Source organism: Mustelus asterias, chromosome 15, assembly GCF_964213995.1.
Source record: "Mustelus asterias chromosome 15, sMusAst1.hap1.1, whole genome shotgun sequence".
NCBI lineage: Eukaryota > Metazoa > Chordata > Chondrichthyes > Carcharhiniformes > Triakidae > Mustelus > Mustelus asterias.
This window is the reverse complement of record NC_135815.1, coordinates 99,593,302-99,620,478: the sequence shown is the minus strand read 5'-3', so window position 1 is coordinate 99,620,478 and position 27,177 is coordinate 99,593,302. Positions and strand designations below refer to the sequence as shown.

Here is a 27,177-nt window from a genome sequence, read left to right as displayed (position 1 = left end):
ATGTATAAGATCTGAGCAATACCTTAAACAACAGAAGGTCACACTGAAACTGAACTGCAGCAATGAGCAATTTCACCCGCAAACAGCACCAAGTAACTGCACTTAAAGAACCAGGAGGAAAGATTTTCTATGTGGAGAATAAAATTATTTTGAACAATCAGACTACAGTCAGCACAACACACTTGCAGGTGGAAGGCTGTATTTAACCTTAGCTGTTAGTCAGTGACAGAAGTACAAGTTCATCAACATAAACCATGCAACATGGCTGTTTTTGGAAACTCCAAGGCCCACTAAAGCAAACATTTAATTACAACTCTGAATGTAGTATCATTCACAACTGTTATCAAAAGCACAGTATGCACCATTCGTGCTATGGTAATCCTATGTCCACCAAATGCTCTTACATATAAATAAATACAATATAAATGCAGATAGTTCCTACTGATCAAATATACTTGCGTGGTATACATTTTTCTGGGTGTTTGTAAAAAGTTAGTCTAAAAAAGCATGGAAACATCAAAATAGCTCTGCTATTGCCAAAATAGGACATGACCAATTGCACAGCTATTTATTATTCCATTAAAGTCTATTAAAAGGTCACCGCTAACCAATTGTTGGGATTATAAAATAATACAAGTGATTAAGGTTCCAGTATATATACAGCCGAGATCAGAATACGGCAATGATAAGCAGGAAATTAAAAAGAAAGTTGAATACGTTGAGGCACATGAACAATTGAACCTTAGTCAAAAATGCATGTGACAAAAACGCAAGCTCCCCTCACCGTCGCGACACATTTCTGGAAAGATATAGGGACCACAGAACTACATGCATGAATACTCAAAATTAGAAGAGAACCACAAGACTTGTGATGTTATTTCTAACCCATATGATTGGCTGAAACAGAGGTCTTTCAAGTGGTTGCATTTCCATGGAATTTTGATTAACTGATAATTATGGTGACTCATGTTTAGATTGCCAATTTAGTCATCAAGAAAAACTGACACTTAATCTTTCCTCGCAAATTATTTTATGTAGAATTTGTGAAACCAATAGGATCAATATATCAAATGTAGTCTTAGTTGGCAATGTAAATTAGGGACATAGGAGAATCGCAAATAGGAAGAGAAATACAGAAATAAAAATTCAGCACAGAGAGGTGGGAGTAAACCCAGCAATAGGGGTGTCAAGATGTGTCAAAACACAAGATGTGTCAAAACACTTTATAACCCCAATTTGATCATTTTTGAAGCAGTCACAGTTACATACCCAAACACAACAAAATCCCAACACAAATGAACGAATGACCAGATCATTTGTTTTGATGGTGCTGGCTAAGGTAGGAATGTGGGAAAATAAAGGACAGTAGGAGAATGTGTTGCTCCTCTTCAAATAGCATGGTAGAATGCTTTACATTCATCCAAATATTTGCAACTCCAACAGTGCAGTATTCGCTCAGTACTGCACTGTTGATTTGGAGCAGAGCTTCAAAATGCAGCATTTTGGCCTCGAGATGTATGCCACGACTGAACCAAGTTGACGTGTCCCAAATTGTCCTGTTGTTCCTGGTGACATGGTCTTTTGGCGGGAAAACTGGTAACAGTACAATTTCTAAGCCAGTTAAGTAGAGATGAGTTTTCAGTCTGAATCATGCACCCGTGCCACAGCATGTTTAAGATCACGCAGCTAGCAATTGAGCATTCCAGGTAATTGTTCCAAAGATGTGCAGGTTTGGTTGATTGGCCATGCTAAATTAACCGTAGTGTCAGAGGGATTAGCAGGGTAAACAGGAGGGGTTACGGTAATAGGACCTGGGTGGGATTGTGATCGGTGCAGACTTGATGGGCCGAATGGCCTCCTTCTGCACTGTAGGGATTCTATTCATTCAGCTAAAAGGCCAATAGTTCCCACAGTAACATAGGAAACCTGACATTTAATGTGCTTACTGCTCAATTCATAGGTTTTTCTCAAGACTGAATGCTAATCACCACATCAACATAGCAATGAATGAGAATTTCAACCAGAATGTATAAATGCATGAGGTTATCGTTAGATAAATGAAACATTTTGGCGTTCAACTTAAAAGACACTTACAAGCACAAAGTAAACAGTTATCAAAACTACATCGGGAGTGCGGCAACTTCTGGATTTCCCCATTCTTCTGTACACATGCAGAGTCCTAAAGTTACTGTCAGTTTCAATAGAGTATTGGCAAAAAATTGATAATTTTGTTGATGGTGACTTTTTTTTTACACAGAACTAAGTTCAAAAAGCATACAGATTCCCTTGAAGCTATGCAGCAATTTCACGAATTAGTGAAAAAGTAAATGCAAGAGTTACGAGAATATTGCAGCTATGAAGAAATATTTGATAGGCTAGGGTCGTCTGCCTTGGAACAGTGCAGGCCGAGGGGTGATCTAATTGAGGTGTAGACAGGAAAGAGCTGTTCCAGGGTTCATTACCAGCGGGCATACATTTAGGGCGACTGGTAGAAGGATTAGAGGGGAATGAGAAAAACCTTTTTCACCTAGAGGGTGGTGGGAGTCTGGAACTCTCTGCCCAAATTGGTGGTGGAGGTTGAAATGCTCAACTCATTTATAACTTGGATCTACACCTGAAGTTCTGCAACTTGCAAGGCAATGGACCAAGTGCTGGAAAGTGGGATCAAAATGAGCACCTTTTCTCTCTCTCCCTCTCTCTCTCTAACTTTCCTATGGTTCTAGGGAAAGGTTGAGACAATCATACAAACTTTCCACGTTATTTAAAAAACAAGATTAGGTTTCAAAATTTGGAATAAGTGTTTCCATTTACTTAAAGAAGTGATCTTACACTAATTACATTTTTCATACGATCGAAATGTCCAGAAATATGAAATGAGGCCAAAGCAATTCAAACCAGATTATAAAGTAAACTATGACTAATCCACTGCTTTAATTAAAAAAGCATACAAATAGATGTTTTAGCATTGACAGTTGGAGATAGCACCTGCAGATCAAAGCAAGGAGTAACGCAGCTGTAGGATATAATGTAATTAATTTTAAACAGTTTAAAAGCTGCATTTGAATAGTCACAAATATTTAAATTCCACCACTATAACATAAAAGAAAGTCCAGAAACGGCCCGATTGTTCCAGGTTGCAGCATTTGTCCGAAAAGTTTAATAATGCAACTCAATTGGGATTGCTATTTTGCACACTCCGAATAACTAGGCGCAAAATTGATCGCCATTCTACATTCACTCAATCTCACTTCCATATCAACTCTCCCAGACATGGTTCTGCAACATGAAGCGTTGCCACTTTCAAAGTCTACTTCCCTTCAATCCCTCTGAATTCAGTAGTAACTACCCACACCATCAGCCCTTTGGGAGCAAGTTGCCAATTACTCTCCTTAGCCTGTCATCTGTCACAATAACATGACTGATCTGATTGCCTTTCACAGTGTGAAGTTGCTCAAGTCTCCAACTCTACACATTTCCCCCCCTGCAGATTTAGAACCTCAAGTCTGAGGGTCACACTCAAGCACATCAAATTCTACAGATGAGTAAGGCTGCAAGGCAGGCAATCCCAGGTTCCTGCTTTCTCCAACACCTGGCCCGACACCATTCATTCACATCTTGAACATGAAAACACAGGAGTTTATGGGTGTTCTTAATTTCGGGATCATTAAAAGTAGTTGCCTCAGTCAAATCTTCCCCATTGCTGAACTACCTAACCCTACCCAACAATCTCTCACTTCTCTAATTTAACCTCAAATTGTCCAAAATTAGCTGTTACACAAAGTCCAACTCTCACAATCCACACTGCATCTATCTCACTCCATTTTTTTTAAAACTCCACCAGAATGGTACAATTTCTTCCTCCTTTAAATCCCCTCCTTAAAAATATCACCCTCTGCCTCCATGCCCGAGCTAGTACACAGTCTTTAAGTTACCATAATTTTCTACGGTCCTTGAATGAGATATCATTTCTGATGTACATACCCTTCTCTCCTTCTAAATCACCAAACCACAGTCGTCATTAGCGACGTGTTCTCAAACCTGAGAATAAGGTCATGCTTCACCAGGCAGCAGTGTTATCTGTGTTCCTATATACTACGGAGACTTGGACAACCTGCAGCAAACTCCTCAAAGTACAGCGGATCCTCCAAATCCAGTGGAGAGAGCTGGCCAACAGCAGCATTTTCTCCCAAGTCAACTTGCCCAGCATCGAGGTGTTGATGCTTCAAAAACAGCTCCACTGGACAGGCATGTCATTCATATGCCAGACGCCAGGCTCCCAAAGCAACTGTTCTACCCAGAACAACTAGGAGGCTTTATAGATGTCCTGAAAACAAGAGATCAGACATCTCTGCAGCCCCCTGGAAGTTCCTGGCTTGCGACCAACCAAAATTGAGAAAGCTTATTTAGGGAGGCACCAATCACCAAGAGATTTTGTCAGGAGTACACAGACGCAAAGTAGAGGCATCAGAGAGAGCACACAAACCTCCAATCTCATCTGTCTGACCCTTCAAGCTCCACCTGCCCCACATGTGGCAGAATCTGCAGATCAGGCACTGGGCTTATCAGCCATCTCCGAGCCCATCAAACCAGTGTGGAACAAATGGAAAGGTTTTAATTTGGAGCACATCCAAAATTAAAAGAGTAATCCCACATTCCAAGTAAACCGTGTATATTAACTTGATTGGATATCAGCCAAATAATCACAGTATGCAGGTACAAACATTCTGCTCCAAACTGAAAACAAAAGAATAATACACACAATGCTGATTATGCCCTAATCCCAAATTCAATTAAGATTTAAAATTGCTCAATGCAAAGCTACCTAAACGTTAGTTTTCAAACTCATTAGCCAAGTACAAGTAGAAAAAAATTGAGTTACAAAACCGTATACAAAGAGGCCTGTCAGTGAGTTTGACTAAACCTTCATTTGTCAGTTCACCATTTGTTTCAATTAAATAAAAATTCCATCCAAGTCAAATAAAGTTCAAATGTCCCATTCAAATCTATACTCTGAAAAAAGTATTTTACCAAATTAAATTGCATTTCTTAAAAACTGCAGTTACAGCAGTAGATTGACCAAGCCACATGGGCATGTACCAGGAAACTAAATGCAAAATCGTCCTATCACACAAGTTGAATGCTTTTTAAAACTAACCATTTATAAAATACCCTAATATTTTGCAAAGGCCATTGGTTCCATGTACCTTACTTTAATCATCCCTGAGGGGCAGCACAGTGGTTAGCACTGCTGCCTCACAGCTCCAGGGAGCTGGGTTCGATTCGGGCGACTGTGCAAATTCCACACACTTTCTCTCCATGTCTGCATGGGTTTCCTCCGGGTGCTCTGGTTTCTTCCCACAGTCCAAAAATGTGCAGGTTAGGTGCATTGGCCGTGCTAAATTGCCCCTTAATGTCCCGAGATGCGTAGGTTAGAGGGATTAGTGGGGTAAATACATGGGATTACGGGGATAGGACCCAGGTGGGATTGTTGTCGGTGCAGAATGGGCCAAATGGCTTCCTTCTGCACTGTAGGGTTTGTATGATTCTATCAGAAAAATGTGCAAACTTCATATTAGCTTTAGATTGTGACACCCAGTCCTCAAAAATTCTCCATACCCCAGTAGATCTCATCAAGTCCCCCTCATTTTCACCTGGATAAAACTTCACCTCCCTTTCTTAGACCTATGAATCAATGAGGGCAACTCTTTTGGGGGTGGGGGTGGTGGTGGGGGAGAACAATTTCAGCCCACGCTATGAGCTGTTGGATGTTTAACAAGAACTTGAGAAAGATGTTAATCACACCTCCTTATCTTATGATTGGGCCCAACAACAATGATAAGTACTCCTTGTCAACAGTGCAAAACTGTTAACACAGTTAGTTGAAGCACTGCACTGGACAAATGCCAACTACAAATAGCCATTAACTACAAAATAGCTCTGCCGCTGGGATTTCAGTAAATGGCACTGACACGGGAGTGAAATTTTCAGGTTCTGCCTCTCTGAACTACATGAAGCACCAATAGTATAATTTGTCCTCCTGAACTGGGGTTGTGTTGAAAACAGCATTGTGACCTAGATAGATAGACAAGAATATTCTGAAGATTAAGCTTATACCTTGAGAAAAGGAATTCAGTGAAACAAAGCAGGTCAGCCAGAAAACGAGAGAACGGTTTCAGTGTGTACACTGCAGAGTAAGGACCTTGACAACTGGATCCTAGACTTTCTAAACTTTCTAGGGGGCGGCACGGTAGCACAGTGGTTAGCACTGCTGCTTCACAGCTCCAGGGACCTGGGTTCGATTCCCGGCTTGGGTCACTGTCTGTGTGGAGTTTGCACATTCTCCTCGTGTCTGGGTGGGTTTCCTCCGGGTGCTCTGGTTTCCTCCCACAGTCCAAAGATGTGCAGGTTAGGTTGATTGGCCATGCTAAAATTGCCCCTTAGTGTCCTGAGATGTGAAGGTTAGAGGGATTATTGGGTAAAATATGTAGGGATATGGGGGTAGGGCCTGGGTGGGATTGTGGTCGGTGCAGACTCGATGGGCCGAATGGCCTCTTTCTGCACTGTAGGGTTTCTATGATTTCTATGATTCTATGATAAACCGCAGACCGCAGTCAGTAAGGATAGGCAACACTACCTCCTCCACGATCATCCTCAACATGGGCGCTCCGCAAGGCTGTGTCCTCAGCCCCCTACAGCTTTGACCGTGTGGCCAAATTCCCCATCAAATCGATTTTCAAGTTTGCTGATGACACCACTGTTATGGGTTGGGTCTTAAACAATGACGAGACGGAGTACAGGAAAGAGATAGAGAATCTGATGAGCTGGTGCGACGACAATAATCTCGCCCGCAATGTCAAAAAAATGAAGGAGATAGTTATCGACTTCAGGAAGCGTGGTGGAGAACATGCCCCTGTTTACATCAATGGGGAAGTAGAAGAAATGGTCGAGAGCTTCAAGTTTTTATGTGGCCTGATCACCAGCAACCTGTCATCTCCATGCAAACACTGTAGTTAAGAAAGCCCACCAATGCCTCAACTTTCTCAGAAGACTAAGGAAATTTGGTATGTCTGCTACAACTCTCACCAACTTCTGCAGGTGCACCATAGAAAGCATTCTTTGTTGTTGTATCACAGCTTGGATGATTCCTGTTCTGTCCAAGACCGCAAAAAACTGCAAAGGATCATTCATGAATGAAGCCCAGTGCATAACTCAAACCAGCCTCCCATTCATTAACGCTGGCTACACTTCCCGCTGCCTTGGAAAAGCAGCCAGCATAATCAAGGACCCACACGCACCCCGGACGTAGGGACGGCACGGTGGTTAGCACAGCTGCCTCACAGCTCCAGGGATCTGGGTTCGATTCCCAGCTTGGGTCACTACCTGTGTGGAGTCTGCACATTCTCCCCATGTCTGCATGGGTTTCTTCTGGGTACTCCAGTTTCCTCCCACAGTCCAAAGATGTACGCGTTAGGTTGATTGGCCATGCTAAATTGCCCCTTAGTATCCCGAGATGCATAGGTTAACGGGATTAGTGGGGTAAATATGTGGGGTTGCGGGGAAAGGGCCTGGGTGGGATTGTTGTCGGTGCAGACTCAATAGGCAAAGTGGCCTCCTCCTGCACTGTAGGAATTCTATGACATGCTTTCTTCCACCTTCTTCCGTCGGGAAAAAGATACAAAAGTCTGAGATCATATACCAACCAACTCAAAAACAGCTTCTTCGCTACTGACATCAGACTTTTGAATGGACCTACCTTGCATTAAGTTGATCTTACTCTACACCCTAGCTTTGACTGGAACACTACATTCTCCACTCCTCCTTTCCTTCTCTATGAACGGTATGCTTTGTCTGTATAACACGCAAGAAACAATACTTTTCACTGTATACTAATGCATGTGACAATAATAAATCAAACTTATCTAACATACATTGCCAAATATACTTTCAGACTAAATGTTAATTACACTCTTCATTCCATGCCAGTTTTTGGCATAATGAGAGAAAGGAAAGTGGTAGGCAACACAGCAACGTGGCTTGCAGCGCAAGAAATAGAGGAAAAGGAATCGTTGAATCAGCAGTCAAATGGCACAAGATTTTTTAATAAGGTTTCATAAAGATCAATATTACATCACTTGAACACTGGCATCACTGCAAAGAGAATTCTCTTCAGCTATAAAGCAGTAAAGGCTGCCTACAAGTCCTCAAAGACATGAAAGGAAAGTTGCAAATGCAAAATAATGTAGACTTAATCACTTCAATTTCCAAATCACTCAGTTTAATGTCAATAGACCAGTAGAATTAACAAAATAAAGTCAACAAACAATCAAATATAATGAGCTGTGCTCCAGGAGATAGGGACAATGAAACTCTGCATGCTTCTTGTTATTCTCTGCATTTAGTAGCCCATCACCACCACGTGCGTGAGCACTTGGGACAGAGAAATCACAAAAACCATATCCAGTTTCACCTATGCTCCTCCCAGCCATTCAATAGCCTGCACATATCTGAAAACAATCACTTGGGCAAGGTAGACCATTGGGCAGCAGGTACCTGCAGAACTGTGTTGCTACCTGTAGAAGCCTACAGGCAATAACGTTCATTCTTGACACGTTTATTTAATGTCACTCCGCAAAAACTTTACCACGGATCAAATAAACAGATTAAGTGATCATACCTCCATTTGTTGCTTGAGGGACCTTTCCATGCACAAAGTTTGCCTATTTTATAACAGTGACGACACTTAAAAGAGCATTTAGAGCATCGTCCAGAAAATCATTGAGCAATCATGCTCAAAACTTTATGCAAGTTATCCCTACCCCTGAAACGGCAATGATTCATCCTTTTCCTTCAAGCCCCTTTCCAAATAATTTAGGTCTTAAATTATCTTCTCATCCAGGTGAAGAAAACTAAAAGCATGGCCTAACTTGCTATCCTACATAGCACACTAGTCATGACTCAATTTTTGTACAGTTGCCAGTCTCTCAGTAAGTTGTTTACACAGTCTTCTACAAATGTACAATCAAGCACATAGTACCTGTTCAACACAAAAAACTAGAGGCACCCAAACAACAATGGTTGCACATTAACATCTACCGCAATTCCTGCCTACATTGAAAAGGAAATCCAGATTTCAATTTATCCGAATGCAATTCCACACTTTAAAACTTTCAAATCTCAGTTGCCAAATTCATGACGTAGGTTTTTTTTTGCAAAGCCCAATGCACACTCAGCAGAAATTATTGCTGAGAAGTGACTGAAGTAGCAACTGGTACTAAGGAAAGCTAAAAACAAATTGAAAAGGGTAGAAATTTAAAATATGACAGAAAATGCTGAAAACAAAGGCCAGTCTGTTAGAACCCAAGGAAAGAACAGACATGCACCTTCTCCATGTCTGTGCGGGTTTCCTCCAAGTACTCCAGTTTCCTCCCACAGTCCAAAGATGTGCAGGTCAAGTGGATTGGCCATGGCAAATTGTCCGTTAATGTCCCAAGAAGTACAGGTTATATGAATTGGCCATGGTAAAGGTGTGGTTATAGGATGGGGGAAGGGGTCTGGGTAAGGTACCCTGTCAGAGAGTAATAAATAATATAGACCCACATTTCACATACTTAGTTTAAATATCAACCTTGCCTGAATCAGATGATTGTGGTTCAAGTTCCACTCCAGGACTTGAGCACGACAGGAACACATACTCGAGAATGATACTCCAGTAAAGAGCCATGGGAATGTTGCACTGCCAGGGTAGTAAAACAATGGTCCCATACACACTCTCTAGGTGGCCCTAAAAGATCTCATAGCACTATTCAAAAAAGGGCACAAGAATTTTTCCATTTCCCTGGTGAACATGTTTCGCTCAACCACTAACCATTAAGATAGATTATCTGGTTGTGTATCAAATTGCTGCTCACTAACCGTTAAGATAGATTATCTGGTTGTGTATCAAATTGCTGCTCAAGGGGCCTTGCCATGTGCAGCGTTTCCCTACAGTACAACAGCGACCATACTTAGTGTGGCCCTGAAAGCATTTTGGGATGGCCCCAAGATCATAACTGAATTAACCTAAAAGCTACAGGAGAATTGCAAAATGGTTCCAGTTATCCTTTCGCCAGGAATGGATGTCAATTTTATAAATTCAACAATAAGTGCTCTCCAGAGAATTCTGCCAAAATCAACGTGTATATCACACAAGTCTATACTATTTTTCAGAAATTCAAGATCACATCAAATTTGGAAACAAAAACAGTTTATGGATTGCAAACAGTTTTTTTCAGAGCCAGAAACCAAGTTGCAAATGAAATCAGTGACAAACTTAGCTTAAGAGTAGAGGGTGAGGTGACAATTGCTTCAGTTTTTAATATTTAAGCTGGAGGAAATATCAGGTCAGTCACAACTGGATGTTAGACTAACAATCTGACAGCACAGCAGCAAAACAGGTAGAAATAGGTTTTGCCAGTGTACATGGGAAGCCTACCCCACGTCTCTGGATGATGTTGCCAATGGCTGTATGTACACGAGGCAAGTGAGGAATAAGACTCCTGTGGCAATGCTATGGGAGCTGAAAGAATTGATGAAGACACCAAACAAGGGAAACGCTCTGAGCTAGAAAAGGAGATATTGTGGTAGACGGCACCACAAGTCATCTCCATGGCTGCAGATTGAGGATGGCAAAAAGGGAAATACACCACGACTAGTTACAAAAGATGTTGTGTGTAACTTTGGTTAGGGCTATTTAATTGCAGTGGTAACAGAAGACTGATGGGAGTCAAACAAGGAGTTGTGGAAAAATGTAACAACATGAGGACTTGTACATATCCAAATACAAAAATTAAAATACATATTACAAGAATAGTTAATTCACTTTCATTTAACTGCTTACTCCAATTCAGGGTCACGGGGAGTCAGAGTCTATCGTGACAGACACTGGACGTTAGGCAGGATACACCAAGGACAGGATGCCAGTCCATTACAGGGCACACACTCAGAAACTGAGGGGCATTTTACTATGGCCCACCCACCAAACCTACTAGAATCATCACAGTTTCAATAGCCTAGCTGGCAAATTTTCTTCTCAGTGCAGTTGAGTCACAGAGAACAGCAAAGTTCCAGGTCCAATTTCCATTATGTGCCCCTCGAGTACCTAATTTCAGTCAAAGTACCATCAGCCTAGCAGTAACTTAACTCAGCACTCTGAAGCTATGGAGGAAAATAAAACTGAAGGGAGTTCAAAGTATTGATTGGCTGTCTCCTGGAGGGAGGGGGTACCTGCGTTCTCAGATAAACCACAAGGGATATAAAGATGAAGATGGGTCAATTGGCTCAGATTTGTTCATCCACAAGAGAAACTTAGGATCTAATTCTCAGTCAGTTCACCCATTAATTCATCAGGCATACTTAAGCAAGAACAAGTCTGGCATGAGTGAATCTCACATCTCATGGGATTCCCCACAGTTTTAAAGAGCGAATGTGGATCCAAGGAGCACCCACTCAACGTAAGTGAAACATTCCCAAAGGTAGCACCCATTTGACTTTCCTCACCAGCTATTTTGTTTTCCATACCGAAACCAGTTTACACGTGCCAATACCTTTCCCCTTCCAGTCTATACACAAAGAATCCCTACAGTGCAGGAGGAGGCCATGCAACCCATCAAATCTGCACCGACTCTCCAAAAGAGCATCTTACCCAGGCACACGTCACCCTATCCCCACAACCCTGTGCATTTACCATGGCTAATCCACCTAACATCTTTGGTGTGTGGGAGGAAATTCTCAGAGACACGGGGAGAACATGCAAACTCCACAGTCACTCAAGCCAGATTTGAACCCAAATCCCTGGTGCTAACCACTGTGCCGCTTTAGAGCCACAACACCGACTTTCTGGAATAGTTAATTATATTTACTGTAACTTTTGCAGCTGCTTGCTTCTGTCAGTTAAATAAACTCCTCTGTACTTCCAAATTAAGAGAATAGCTTGATAGATGTAATTGTGATAAGTTACACTGCTTTTGTCTAGAGTTTCAATCATTTCAGAATACTGGACATGACAAAACACATTTTCAATCAGGAAAGACATCAGGTGTAAAACAGCTAAGGAATGTCAGATCGCAGATTTTCTACAGCATAAAGGTAGGGAAGTTATTCAGGCTATTTTAGCTCAACTTTCTAAAAAGACCCTAGCCATCATAACATCTGATTATTTCAATATAAAATGCATTTTACAACAATTCAATCGTTATTTTTAAAATCACGGAAGAGCAAGCAGTCACATGAACCAGGACTTTTGCTTCTTCTTCCCTAGACACAGAGGAATCGCAAAATCAATACGCGTATGAAAAAAATTGTAGCCTTATCTAAAAATGGTGAGCATATAAGGCAAGTAATACCACACACACACACTTATCTGAAGCTTTATCACAAAGACTAGTTTTTCAATTTCAGAAAACCTTTTGTATAAGAGTTCTGGTCCTGCCTGAAACTTGCCATTTCTTTCCGTTGATGTGGCCTAACCTGCTGAATGTTTTCAGCATTTTCTGTTTTACATTTCCAGTATCTGAATCATTTTTACTTTAATGCAGAACTACTGCAGATACCAATTATCTAGTTTGAACTTGAAATTATTTATACACTTCAATGATCTGTAGATTAAGCCACCACTGAATCCCTACAGGCTAACACTGCTGCCTCTCAGTGCCAGGGACCCAGGTTCAATTCCAGCCTCGTGTCACTGTGTGGAGTTTGCACATTCTCCCGTGTCTGCGTGGGTTTCCTCCGGGTGCTCCGGTTTCCTCCCACAGTCCAAAGATGTGCGGGTTAGGTTGATTGGCCATGCTAAATTGACCCTGGTGTCAGGGGATTATCAGGGTAAATGTGTGGGGTTGTGGAAATAGGGCCTGGGTGGGATTGTGGTTGGTGCAGACTGGATGGGCTGAATGGTCCCCGTCTGCACTGTATGGATTCTATGGAACAGTTTTTTTGAATACTCGCCAAAACCTTCCCCCCCTCCATTTTAAACGTAATCTCAACTCAATGTTGAAAGGCCTACAAGTAAAACTGCTATACATTTAAAAATGCAAAAACAGAACTCCCAAGATTCAACTTATTCAAAAGAGCCAAAAACTCTCTACCCGGATGGCTCTGCGAGCACACACAGGATGAGGTTTACTTACAATTACAAAAAAGGGACAGAAATCAGCATTGGGGGGGGCGGTCTGAATGTTATGGCAAGGGTGGAGGCTTCCTGAACATTGTGGAGAGGTGCAAGAGCTTTCTGAATAATACTGTGAAGAGAAGGCAGGGGATGGCTTCCTGAATGTTATGGTGATGGGGGGGGGACAACACTGAATATTATTTTGGGGGGGGGGGGGGGGGAGACAATCCTGAATATGATTGGTGGGGGGGGGGGGGGGGGAGAGATGGGAAGACAATCCTGAATATGATTTGGGGGGGGGGGGGGGAGAGAGACAATCCTGAATATGATTTTGGGGGAGGGGGGGGGGAGAGACAATCCTGAATTTGAGGGGGGGGGAAGACGACAATCCTGAATGTGATTTGGAGGGAGGGGGGGGTGGGAGACATATTCCTGAATATTATGTGGGGGTGGGGGGGAAGAAGGCATTCCCGAATGGGGGGGACGGTGAGGAGAGGGTGTGAGGAGTTCCTGAACATTAAGGCGAGGTGAGGAGGGGTTTCCCGAATGTTATGGCGAAGCTGTGTGTGTGTGTGAGAGAGAGAGAGTGGGGCGGCTCTGAACAGCTAACGAGATGGGTTTCAAAAAAAACCCTCTCCCCACTTCCAATCTAATTAGGAAACTGAAAAGGCAATGCGTCAAATAATGTTGACATGTAATTAAAAATTGGGCAGGGGAGGAGAGAGAGAGAGAGAGAGAGGGGGGGGAGGGGAGGGGAGGGGAATCAAAGCCCAGCTGCCCCAGCCCTGCAAAGCCTCCAGCTTGTTAAAAAGGCGGGGAGCAGCTGGAAAGGCAAGAGGGGGAGAAGCTGCAGCGTGCAGTGAGAGGAGGGTGAACATAAATGGTGGCGGGACAGAGGGAGGGAGGGCGCCGGCTGCGCCGAAATCGGGCCGGGCCCACACACTGCGGCGGAGCCACTGAGATGGCCGCCCAGCCCCAGCCCGCCCTCTGCAAACACCTCCTCAGCACAATCCCTGTCAATAATAAGCCGTGCACAAACGGCCGCCTCACCATCCTGGCAGCCGAAGGTTAAGCTTCCAGAGATTTCGATCAAACAGCCAGAGGCGCCGAGATCGCCGCTTCGTCCCCGCTCTCCGCCGCCGCCGCCGCTGACTGAATTATTTTTTCCTCAGACGTTGTAGAAGGAAAATTGATTTTTTTTTTGGAAGCTAGTATGACGATTATTCACTCGTGCGAGTCTCTCAAATTAATATTTATATAAAGAAACCCCCCCCCTAATGCACGGCGCGCACACACTCAGCCCCGCTACCGCTCCTCCGGCTCCGCCGTATAAATCCGCAAGAGAAAGAGGGGGGGGGGGGGAATGGTGGGGGAGGGGAGAGGGAGCGCGAGAGAGAGAGAGCGGCCGCACATCCGGGCCATCACGTCTCATTTGCATAATGTACGTAACCTAGCGTGGTCCCCCCCCCCCCCCCCCTCCCGTGAATGTCATCGCGCACGGCCCCTCCCACCCCGCCGGGGCCGCGACGCCGCAGCGTCTACGTCATCGCGCAGAGACCTCCCGCCCCGCCGTCATCGCGCGCACCCAGGGTTGGCGGTTGCTGATTAAATCAAAGCCCCGCCCACTACAACAACAACACCTGCGATTCGAAATGGCGCCCATTTCACCCCCCCCCCCCCCGCTCCTCTCTCTTCGAGGGCACAGGAACGCCCCAAAGTTATTCACAGGCAATTAAGTTATCTATTTTCGTTTCGTCTTCCAGGTGGTTTATTTATAAGGGCAAGTTTGCCAAAATAAATGCCCCAGATAATTTGATTTATTATTGTCATATATATTTAGTGAAAAGTATTGTTTCATGTGTGCTGTACGGGCAAAACATACCGTTCATAGAGTACGCAGGAGGAGAAGGTACAGAATATAGTGTTACAGTCATTAGTTTTAAAGTTTGTTTATTAGTGTCACAGGTAGGCTTACATTAACACTGCAATGGAGTTACTGTGAAAATCCCCCAAGTCACCACACTCAGCACCTATTTGGGGGAATTTAGCATAGCCCAATGCACCTAACCAGCATGTCCTTCAGACTGTGGGAGGAAACCCACGCAGACACGGAGAGAATGTGCAGACTCTGCTCAGACAGTGACCCAAGCCGGGAATCAAACCCGGGCCACTGTGCCACCATGTATGCCTAATGTGGAGATGCCAGCGTTGGACTGGGGTGGGCACAGTAAGAAGTCTCACAACACCAGGTTAAAGTCCAACAGGTTTATAAACCTGTTGGACTTTAACCTGGTGTTGTGAGACTTCTTACTGTGTTCTTGACAGAACAGTAAGAAGTCTCACAACACCAGGCTTCTTGACAGAAGCCAGAGGGTGGTTGTAGAGAGTTATTTTTCAAACTGGAGGCCTGTGACCAGCGGTGTGCCTCAGGGATCAGTGCTGGGCCCACTGTTATTTGTCATTTATATTAATGATTTGGATGAGAATATAGGGGGCATGGTTAGTAAATTTGCAGATGACACCAAGATTGGTGGCATGGTGGACAGTGAGGAAGGTTATCTCCAATTGCAGCGGGATCTTGATCAATTGGGCCAGTAGGCTGACGAATGGCAGATGGAGTTTAATTTAGACAAATGCAAGGTAATGCATTTTGGTAGATTGAACCAGGGCAGGACTTACTCAGTTAATGGTAGGGCGTTGGGGAGAGTTGCAGAACAAAGAGATCTAGGGGTACATGTTCCTAGCTCCTTGAAAGTGGAGTCACAGGTGGACAGAGTGGCGAAGAAGGCATTCGGCATGTACAGAAGTTGTACAAGACATTGGTCAGGCCACACTTTGAATACTGTGTGCAATTCTGGTCACCCTATTATAGAAAGGATATTATTAAACTAGAAAGAGTACAGAAAAGATTTACTAGGATGCTACCAGGACTTGATGGATTGAGTTATAAGGAGAGGCTGAATAGACTGGGACTTTTTTCTTTGGAGTGTAGGAGGCTGAGGGGGTGACCTTATAGAGGTCTATAAAATAATGAGGGGAATAGACAAGGTAGATAGTCAATATGTTTTCCCAAAGGTAGGGGAGTCTAAAACTAGAGGGCTTAGGTTTAAGGGGAGAGATACAAAAGTGTCCAGAGGGGCAATTATTTCACACACAGGGTGGTGAGTGTCTGGAACAAGCTGCCAGAGGTAGTAGTAGAGGCAGGTACAATTTTATCTTTTAAAAGCATTTAGATAGTTACATGGGTACGATGGGTATAGAGGGATATGGGCCAAATGCGGGCAATTGGGATTAGTTTAGGGGTTTTAAAACAAAAGGGTGGCATGGACAAGTTGGGCCGAAGGGCCTGTTTCCATGCTGTAAACCTCTATGACTCTATGGCACCTGGTCTCAGACTGGCGGGAAAGAAGAAAAATCTTCCTCGCTCCCTCCCCGCAAACCTGGGATTTATCAAAATTTCCCAGGCAAATATTAGGGCAAAGAGAGTAATCATTTGATCGGGGGTAGGACCTGGGTGGGACGCTCTGTTGGAGAGTCAGTGCAGACTCGTTGGGCCGAATGGCCTCCTTCTGCACTAGGGATTCTATAAAAAGTTGGTTTCATGGTCAAAGGATTTGGATCTATATAGCACCTTTCACCACCTCAGGAGGTCCCGACATCCTTTCCCGCCAATGTTTCTTTATTTGGAGTGTTGTCATTGTTATCAGTCACACAGAGAGTCAGGCAACCAATTTACACACAGAAGCTCTGTCACAAGCAGGCTCAAATGGGCCAAATATCCTGCTCCTGTGCCTATCTTCTAAGCAGCAATGATCCTGAGTCATGTTGGTTGAGCCACAACAACTTTCATGTACAAGGTGCCTCACGGGAATGGTCACCAAACAACATCCAATACCAAGCCACCTAAGATATTAGGGCAGGTGACCAAAAGTTTGATCAAAGGGCTAGGATTTTAAGGAGCATTTTAAAGAAGGAAAAAGAGGGGTTGAGAGGTTTAGCAAGGGATAACTCCCATCTTCTTTGAAATAATGCTCTGGAATGTTTTACACCCACCTGAGAGAGCAGACTGGGCCTCAGTTTAATGTCTTGTCCAATTAGATTGCACCTCTGACAGTGCAACACTCCCTCAGCACTGCACTGGAAGTTTTAATTTAAATTTTGCATTCACCTAAGGAGCATCCTAAAGGAGACAAGAGAGAGATAGAAAGAAATTACAAGGTTTAGGAGAGGGAATTCCAGAACCTAGGCACAGTCGCCAATTAATAATTTTTAAATCTAAGATCAATAAATTTTAGCAAGTAAAGTGTTTTAAGAGATATTAAAGCCAAAACATGATTGAATGGAGTTGAGAGACTCTATGACCTCAATGAATAATGGAACAGGCTAGAGGGACCAAATGGCCTCCTCTTGCAGAGATTAAAATCAGCGATGTACATGAGGACAGAGAGGAGTGCAGAGATCGCAGAAGATTGTAGGGCTGGAGGAGACTACAGAGTTGGGGGAAGGGTGAAGCCCATGGAGGGATTTGAATTCAAGATTGAGAATTTTAAAATCAATTTTGCCAGAACGGGGGTCAATGTAGGTCAGTGAGCATAGAGAGTGATGTGGGGGTGAGGATACAGGCAGCAGAGTTATAAATGAACTCAAATGCCGGAATTCTTTGGCTCTCTCTGCTGGCAGGATCTTCCGGTCCCGCCATCGGTGAACCCCCATCATGGGTTTCCATGCGGCAGGGGTGGATTCATTGGAAAATCTCATTGACAGCGGTGGGACCAGAGGAACAGTTTCCTAGCTCCCCTTCCATCTCCTCCCTCCATCCAGCTACTGATAATTGAGTTACCATGATGGGCAGCAGGGTGGCACAGTGGTTAGCATTGCTGCCTCACAGCGCCAGGGACCCGGGTTCAATTCTGGCCTCAGGTCACTGTCTGTGTGGAGTTTGCACATTCTCCCCGTGTCTGCGTGGGTTTCCTCCGGGTGCTCCGTCCTCCTACAGTCCAAAGATGTGTGGGTTAGGTGGATTGGCCATGCTAAATTGACCCTACTGTCAGAGGGATTAGCAGGATAAATGTGTTGGGTTACGGGAATAGGACCTGTGTGGGATTGTGGTCGATGCAGACTCAATGGGCCGAATGGCCTGCTTCTGGACTGTAGGGATTCTAGGATTCTTCGTTTGTCCCGGAGTTTCACACAATCAACAGATCAATCTGCAAGTTACAGCTACCAGGATAAAACTCAGGAAAATTCAAACAGGTATTAAATGTTGTGGGGTTTTTTAAAAAAATTTTTTGCTTGCGCTAGGTATGGCTTAATTGGTAGCACTTTCACCTCTGAATTATAAAATGCTGGGTTCAAATCCCACTCCAGGGCTTGAGCACAAAAGGCAACAAAACATTCTAATGCAGTATTGAGGGAATACTACACTCTTGGTGGTATTGTCTTTTGGATGAGATGTTTCAACAGAATTTCCAGCTTCCAACCTGAGTTTCGCACACTAAACTGTCATCCCCACTTCCATCTGATTATTCGGAATAAATATGGCCTTTGGCTAAATTTTGCTGGTTACAACTGGCACTCATATATATGGTAATTGTGGAAGATAATCACAGCTTTCTACATTTTGTTTAAATGGTGGGCGGGATGTTTACAGAGTGAATTCCAGGGCATGCTCCTGAATCAGGGGCAGAGTCAGGAAAATTCTCAGCTCCACAAACCCAATTCAGGAGAAAGTCTTTTTTATTCATTCGTGGGACATGGGCGTCGCTGGCTGGCCAGCATTTATTGCCCATCCCTAGTTGCCTTTGGAGGGCAGTTGAGAGTCAACCACATTGCTGTGGCTCTGGAGTCACATGTAGGCCAGACCAGGTAAGGATGGCAGATTTCCTTCCCTGAAGGACATTAGTGAACCAGATGGGTTTTTCTGACAATTGACAATGGTTTCATGGTCGTCAGTAGATTCTTAATTCCAGATTTTTTTTATTGAATTCAAATTCCACCATCTGCCGTGGCGGGATTCATATCCATGTTCCCAGAACATTAGCTGAGTTTCTGGATTAATAGTCTAGCGATAATACCACTAGGGCATCGCATCCCCAAAGTGCCCCGAATGGTTTAATTTCCGTTCCGTGTGTCAAGGCAGGCTATGCGAAAGGCCAGCTTCGGTGACCTAGGACTTGTTGCAGCTATAAGAAAAACAAAAACTGCCCTCACACTCCCACACACTTCCCAAGCCCCGTCCATGCCAATCCATGCTACCTTATACCACCATCTCGCCATGGCCCCTCATATCCTCCATACTAATCTATACCCTTCTTCAACCTCCATGGCTTTTTATAGCCCCTATGCCAACCTATGATCACCTACCCACCCTATGACTCTTTGTAACCTTCAACGTAGTGCCACCTCATGCCAATCCATTCTACCGTCCCTCCCCTCCCACCACTCTCACACTCCATACCAACCCATCCAGTATGGACAGCCGTAATGACCCATGCTGAAATGAATTATATTGAATCTCTAAGTGTCCATTGTAGACTTAATTTATCCATTCTGGCACAGCGGGTGTACCTCTCTGACCTTACGAAAATTCAGGCCATAAATTCCAAACAGCTGAAGGCACAGCAACCAATGGTGGGACAAAGAAAAGTGGCAGAGGTTTCGAAGAGACAGAAATTTGTTACTGTTTCATTCAGTGACGGACACACCCAGGCAACAGCTAAAAATACTTTTGAAAGTTACACCTTGCGATTTAAATGATTTCCAATCTCCTCCTTGCTGCCCTTTTCTTATTGCTGGGTTTGAATGATATTTTCACCCAACCTGTTGGTAATTTTCATTAATACTTGTCATGTTTATTTTCCTCTAAATGGGCTTTGTTACATCATCTTTTCAACTCATTGACCTTCAGAAAAGTGGCACGTATTCCTTCTCTGCTTTATTTGTTTACAGCACATAAGCCACTCTTGGGGCGGATTCTCCCATTTAGGGACCAGGTCCCATGGCAGGAACTGGAATGTGGAGTGTTTCCCACTGTGGAGACTGGTTGGAAAGAACCCTGACCTAATTAATTATGCAACCGGGTGTTTTATGCAGTTTTCCATGGCAGAACAGGCCTGATGGCACTTAGTCCGCTGTCATGTCCAGGAGCACATTGAAAAGCTGCCCAACATCACTGTCTCATTATTAAAGAAGGAAGATGGACCTCATGAAAATGAAGATGGATCTGCGGGAACATTCTGAGGCTGGAAGATGGACTTTCTCAATGACAATCAATCTGGAAGCTCCATCTGCAACCCCCCCACCCACTGCTGAGGTGTTCCAGAGTCCAGGGTTACTGGCGGTCTCCATTCCGAATTCTGAAGGCAGCCCTAGGCATTGCATAGATGAGACACTCCATCTATACGCGATGCTGTTCCATACTTGTTTTACATCAGCATGTTTTCCTACTGGTGTCACGGAGAATTGGGCATGGGGGAAAGATTCTGGTCAGGCCTTCATCTGCACCCTATTAGTGAAATTCAAGTCAGATTCACGCTGGCATCCAGCAGGTTTCCTGATGCACCATGGTGGACACCAGCGGAAGATCCCACAGGAAATTCACACTGATGGGAAACCAAATTTTGGACCTCCTGCCGAATTCTTCCCCCCCACACCCCACCATTGAATCCGCTGACAGGGGCAGGGGAGAATTCTGCCCTTGGTCACTCTGAATACTGGAATAATAAAACTAACGAAAGGATATTATGTTACTTTCAAAATGGTCTTGTAGCTGCTTAGATATCGGTGGAGGAAGATGAAAGAGATTGTCATTTGAAGGGAGGACACATGATGGACCTTGATGGATCGCATGAAATCTTTCAAATTTGCTGAAGACACTTGACTTGCATATTTTATCCCCTGTATTCATTTTACACATTTGTGTTTGATTGTATTCATTTTATAACACCTTGAATAAAGCCCTACCCAGTTAACTGCCTGGTTAAAATGCTAGTATGTTTGCAGCACAAAAATGGCCTTGCTTACCTTGCTAACTTAGCATCATAATCCTTTATTAACAAAAGCTGAACAAAATTTCTGTGGTTAATTGTAAAAATAAATGACAGAGGTCTCTCATTCCAGCTGCATTCAGAGCTTTGGTAAAGGATAAACCAACGTTTACTCCAAATGTTGAATGAAGTAGATCATTTATTCTAAGGAAATGACTCCATATATAAGATTGTTTAATAAAAGTGTTATATCCATATGTCATAGAATTTCATATGGTATGAAAGAATATCATTGATATGCTGCCAGTTGAATTTAAAAGTATAAGTGGGTCAAATAGCTCACAGTATACATTTTTAACTTCATTTTCCCCTCCTGGGACTTGTCAGCATTTCCCAGTTAAGAAAATCAGAGGAAAAAATATTTGCCAATGGAGAGAAGGAGGGCGTTTGTGTTGGGCATTTGTGAATTTTGCAAAGGTTGCTGGGGCAGTTCCTTACTTCTGCACACAACACAATGCGGAACTACCTGCAATCATCTAGCACTTTCAATGCCAAGTTGCTTCACAGGAGTAATCAGAGACAACAGAAATGACACCAAGCCAGAGAAGGAGACATGTGAGCGGTGAGCAAAACCTGGCCAAAGAGGTGGTTTTAAGGAGCATCTTCAAGGAGGACAAGAGAGGCAGAGACATTTAGGGAGAATTTTATGAAATGAAAACCCACATGATGCATCACACTCCAATACTAACAGCGACAGCAGCACTGGGAAAAGAGAGGGAGATTGTGGCTAATTTTGACTGTCCAGCATGTTTTTAGGAATTTCTGCTTGTTTAACAAACTCATGCTTCAATACTGAATTCTTAATACTGCTCTGCCCAAGACCGCAAGAAACTACAAAAGGTTTGTAGCCCAACCCATCCATTGACTCCGTCTACACTTCCCGCAGCCAGCATAACTAAGGACCCCACGCACCCCAGACATAATCTCTGCCACCTTCTATCAGGAAAAAGTTACAAAAGTCAGGTCAAATACCAACTGACTCAAGAACAGCTTCTTCCCTGCTGCCATCAGACTTTTGAATGGACCTACCTCGCACTAAGTTGATCTTTCTCTACACCCTAGCTATGACCGTAACACTACATTCTGCACTCTCTCCTTTCCGGGCGGCACGGTAGCACAGTGGTTAGCACTGCTGCTTCACAGCTCCAGGGACCTGGGTTCGATTCCCGGCTTGGGTCACTGTCTGTGTGGAGTTTGCACATTCTCCTCGTGTCTGCGTGGGTTTCCTCCGGGTGCTCCGGTTTCCTCCCACAGTCCAAAGATGTGCGGGTTAGGTTGATTGGCCATGCTAAAATTGCCCCTTAGTGTCCTGGGATGTAGGGATTAGTGGGTAAAATATATGGGGGTAGGGCCTGGGTGGGATTGTGGTCGGTGCAGACTCGATGGGCCGAATGGCCTCTTTTTGTACTGTAGGATTTCTATGATTTCTTTCTTCTATGATTTCCTTCTCCATGTATGGTATGCTTTACATAGTGCGCAAGAAACAATACTTTTCACTGTATGCTAATACATGTGACAATAATAAATCAAATCAAATCAGACCAGGTTTATGCTGGATATGATACTGAGGAAGGGAGCTCTACTGTAAAACATGAACTGGTAAATGCTAAGAATTTTAAAATATAGCAAGTGTTCCTCAACAAATACATTTTAAAAGCCCACTTTGTGTTACAATGCTGTTGTAAAATCTTTGCTCTTAATTCAGGAGTCACTTTATTTGCAGAAGAAGGTCGTCTGGATTAAAATGTATTTTTAATTAAGTCGAGGTACAGACTGTACTGAATGTTTATAGTGTGTATGTTGTCCGTGTTTGCTTTTTAAATACACACCTTGGTGTTTAACTTGCTGATCCTGTACTGGCATGTCGACAGGTGAGTCTGTCTGTAAACAATAGGGCTTGACTGAATTTCATACCTCTCGTTAGTTGCACTGGATGCTGTAGTAAGACCTTCAAATCTCCACTTAGATTTCTGTAAATATCAAAACTAGAGAGAGGGAGACAAAAGAGGATTATTGCCAACCAAACCTTTGGCAGCAGATGTAATGTGGTGCATCAGAGACAGTTGATGGCAAACTAGAATGAAAGACTTTCGTTTAGCACTTTTTTGTTAGCATGTTAGCACTTGTCAGAACAAATTACTGTGATTTCTCATCCCACTGGAGCAGAACTGTGGGCGTACAGTCAACAATGGTCTTTCATGGCAAATATTTTATTTGTCCAGTTGTTGTCTGTGTATGATGTACAACAGTAGACAGCGAACCACAGAAATAAATCCATAAAATTGGATTGGGCTCATAACCAATAGTTGTATGGTCCTGTCCATTATTTTGTTGATTTTTCTTAATGAAGATCTAACTATTTTTGGCTGTGATTCACTTTTACTTTGCCTGTGGCTATGTAAAGGCCACCAATTTTCGTTCTTAATTTTTACTTTCAGATTTCATGGCACAATATTTATTGATGTGAAAACAGGAAGCGCTGGAAAACCTCAGCTGCTCCGGCAGCATCAGTGGAGAGAGAAACAGAGCTGACGGCCAGATTTTCCGGCCCTGCTGTGGCAGGACCCGCTGCGGGGGAAGCAGAGTGTCAAGCAAAAATCCACTGACTTTCAGCGGGACTGGAAGATCCCAGCAGCAGATGGGTCTGGAAAATCCCAACCAACATTTCAAGCCCAGTATGACTCATCTTTGGAAGACCAAGATCTAATTATTTGATTTGATTTGATTTATTATTGTCACATGTACTAACATACAATTACAAATATTGTTTCTTGCGGCGCTATACAGACAAAACATACCGTTCATAGGGAAGGAAACGAGAGTGCAGAATGTAGTGTTACAGTCACAGCTAGGGTATAGAGAAAAATCAACTTAATGCGAGGTAGGTCCATTCAAAAGTTTGACAGCAGCAGGGAAGAAGCTGTTCTTGAGTCGGTTGGTGACCTCAGACTTTTGTATTTTTTTCCCGAAGGAAGAAGGTGGAAGAGAGAATGTCCATGGTGCGTGGGGTCCTTAATTATGCTGGCTGCTTTGCCAAGGCAGCGGGAAGTGTAGACAGAGTCAATGGGTGGGAGGCTGGTTATCGTACATTGCAACAAGGCAGCTCACCGGCACCTTCTCAAGGGCTGTTAGGGATGGGCAATAAATGCTGGCCTAGCCTGCAACATCCACATCCATACATATTAATAAAAGTAAATAAACCAATAAATATTCTCAGTTAACCACAGTTTTAATCCCAATTTTCATTCATGAATTTACCACAACTCTCTTATTCAAATTTGTGTTATTGCTGACACTGATCACCCAGAAATTCCAGCAGAAAAAGCCTATTTTCTAATTTCTGGATTTGGATTGCTGGCTCCTCTTTTACAATTCCATTTGTATTTACAAAGAATTTATAGAATAAATTATACAAAATATAAAAGCTGATTTTTTTTTAGCCAGCTGCCCTAGCAGATTCCTACCACCTGCAGGGAGCACATTCCTGGATATCACAGGCACAGCGTTTGTCATAGAATAGAATCCCTACAGTGCAGAAGGAGTGCCATTTGGCCCATCGAGTTTGCACCAATCACAATCCCACCCAATTTATCCCCGTAACCCCACGCATTCACCCTGTTAGTCTCCCTGACACTAAGGGGCAATTTACCATGGCCAATCCACCTAACCCGCACATCTTTGGAGTGTGGGAGGAAACCGGAGAACCCGGAGGAAACCCACGCAGATATGGGGAGAGCGTGCAGGCTCCACACAGACAGTGACCCAAGCCGGGAATCGAACCCGGGTCCCTGGCGCTGTGAGGCATGATGTGGAGATGCCGGCGTTGAACTGGGGTAAGGACAGTAAGAATGGTTTATTTGGTAGCACAAGCTTTTGGAGCGCTGCTCCTTAATCAGGTGAGTGGGAGTTCTGTTCACAAACAGGGCATATAAAGACACAAACTCAATTTACAAAATAATGGTTGGAATGTGAGTCATTACAGGTAATCAAGTCTTAAAGGTACAGACAATGTGAGTGGAGAGAGGGTTAAGCACAGGTTAAAGAGACGTGTATTGTCTCCAGCCAGGACAGTTAATGAGATTTTGCAAGCCCACGCAAGTCATGGGGGTTACAGATAGTGTGACATGAACCCAAGATCCCGGTTGAGGCTGTCCTCATGTGTGCGGAACTTGGCTATCAGTTTCTGCTCAGCGATTCTGCGTTGTGTGTTGTGAAGGCCGCCTTGGAGAACGCTTACCCGAAGATCAGAGGCTGAATGTCCGTGACTGCTGAAGTGTTCCCCAACAGAAAGAGAACACTCCTGCTTGGTGATTGTCGAGTGGTGTTCATTCATCCGTTGTCGTAGCATCTGCATGGTCTCCCCAATGTACCATGCCTTGGGACATCCTTTCCTGCAGCGTATCAGGTAGACAACGTTGGCCAACGTGAGGCAGCAGTGCTAAGCACTGTGCCAGCGTGCCTTGTGATTATGTATCCATTAAAGTTAATGTAAAACCTTTGCTTGTGGCTGTGTGATTCCCTATAATGACTGCCCTGTGAGCATTCCCTCTGCCAGCAGTGTCAGAAGCGAATTTCTCCTTTCAGTCCAAACAAGTAAAATTCAGAACAGGCTATCAACTCAATCAGGTATCTTGTGGCTGCTAGGTCCAGCTTGTGACTGTGCTATTCAGTGACGTCATAGAATCCCTACAGTACAGAAGGAGGCCATTTGGTCCATCAAGTCTCTACCGACCACAATTCCACCCAGACCCTATTCCCGTAACCCCACACATTTACCCTGCTAGTCCCCCTGGCACTAGGGTCAATTTAGCATGGCCAATCTACCGAACCCGCACATCTTTGGATTGTGGGAGGAAACTGGAGCACTCTGAAGAAACCCACGCAGACATCTATGATTAGACATTGTCTAAGTACCATGCCGAGTGGCAAAGGCGACAATGCAATGTTCCGATCTTGGCAACAGGAGATTATCTCATTCCTGGAATTTTGGTTAAACCAGTCCTTAATGTGAGCTGCTTCCTGTGGCTATCGGCCTCTTGCTCTTCATAGAATCCCTGCAGTGCAGAAGGAGGCCATTCAGCCCATTGAGCCTGCACCGACAACAATACCACCTCGGCCCTATCCTCATAACCTCACATATTTACCCTGCTAGTTCCCCTGACACTAAAGGGCAATTTAGCATGGCCAATCCACCCAACTCGTACATCTTTGGACTGTGGGAGGAAACCAGAGCACCCGGAGGAAACCCATGCAGACAGGTGGAGAAGGTGCAAACTCCACACAGACAGTCACCCAAGGCCAGAATTGAACCCAGGCCCCTGGTGAGGCAGCAATGCTAACCACTGTGCCACATGCCACCCATTTTTCCATTAATCCTTAGTGATTAGGCACTCCAACCCTTCTGCACAGTTAACAAATGTAAAGAAACTTCTTACATATTCAACTTCCCCCTGCCCCCACCTGAAAGCTGAGAAGAGCCACAACTCCAGCCCAGTTTTCAGAATTGTAACACGTTCGATATCCCATACATTGGATCTCAGTAATTTGACTGGAAGAAATTAAACATGCTTTTGGTTACTGCGTGTACCAGACCCAATTGATCAAACAAAGAAAATATGTTGTCAATATATTTACCTTGCTATGAGTGCTTTACTAAAGAAAATATCAACCCCCTTTGTTCATCTCAGAGATGTATTGCTAAAAAAAACTCTCACCTGCTCAGACTAAACCTTTTCAAAAGGGCTCCTTACGAACAAAGCCTCTGCTGCTTAGCATTTCATCAAAGCAGCTGTTATCCTTTGAAGTAAAATGGTGGAATCCCCAAGAAGAATAAATGTCATTCACTATCAATTTTCATCTAGGTATTCTCAGTTTAGTGTATTGTGGTTGCAGTGAAGTACAAGGAGTTTTACTAGAAATCTGGTTTACTATACCTGAGCTCAGTCTGTTTGATGTTGACAGTTGATACCCAAAATGGGAAAATATCAG

General features: G+C 43.8%; 1 protein-coding gene across 1 annotated transcript in view; it reads right to left on the bottom strand.

The window, feature by feature from the left end:
• Positions 1-14,494, bottom strand: part of LOC144504683 (calcineurin subunit B type 1) — a 53,885-nt gene extending 39,391 nt beyond the window's left edge. Inside the window, exon 1 of the mRNA XM_078230393.1 lies at positions 14,195-14,494. Coding sequence (XP_078086519.1) covers positions 14,195-14,197 — 3 coding nt within the window. The 5' untranslated portion in view covers positions 14,198-14,494. The remainder of the gene's footprint in view (positions 1-14,194) is intronic.
• Between the last annotated feature and the right edge of the window lie 12,683 nt (positions 14,495-27,177).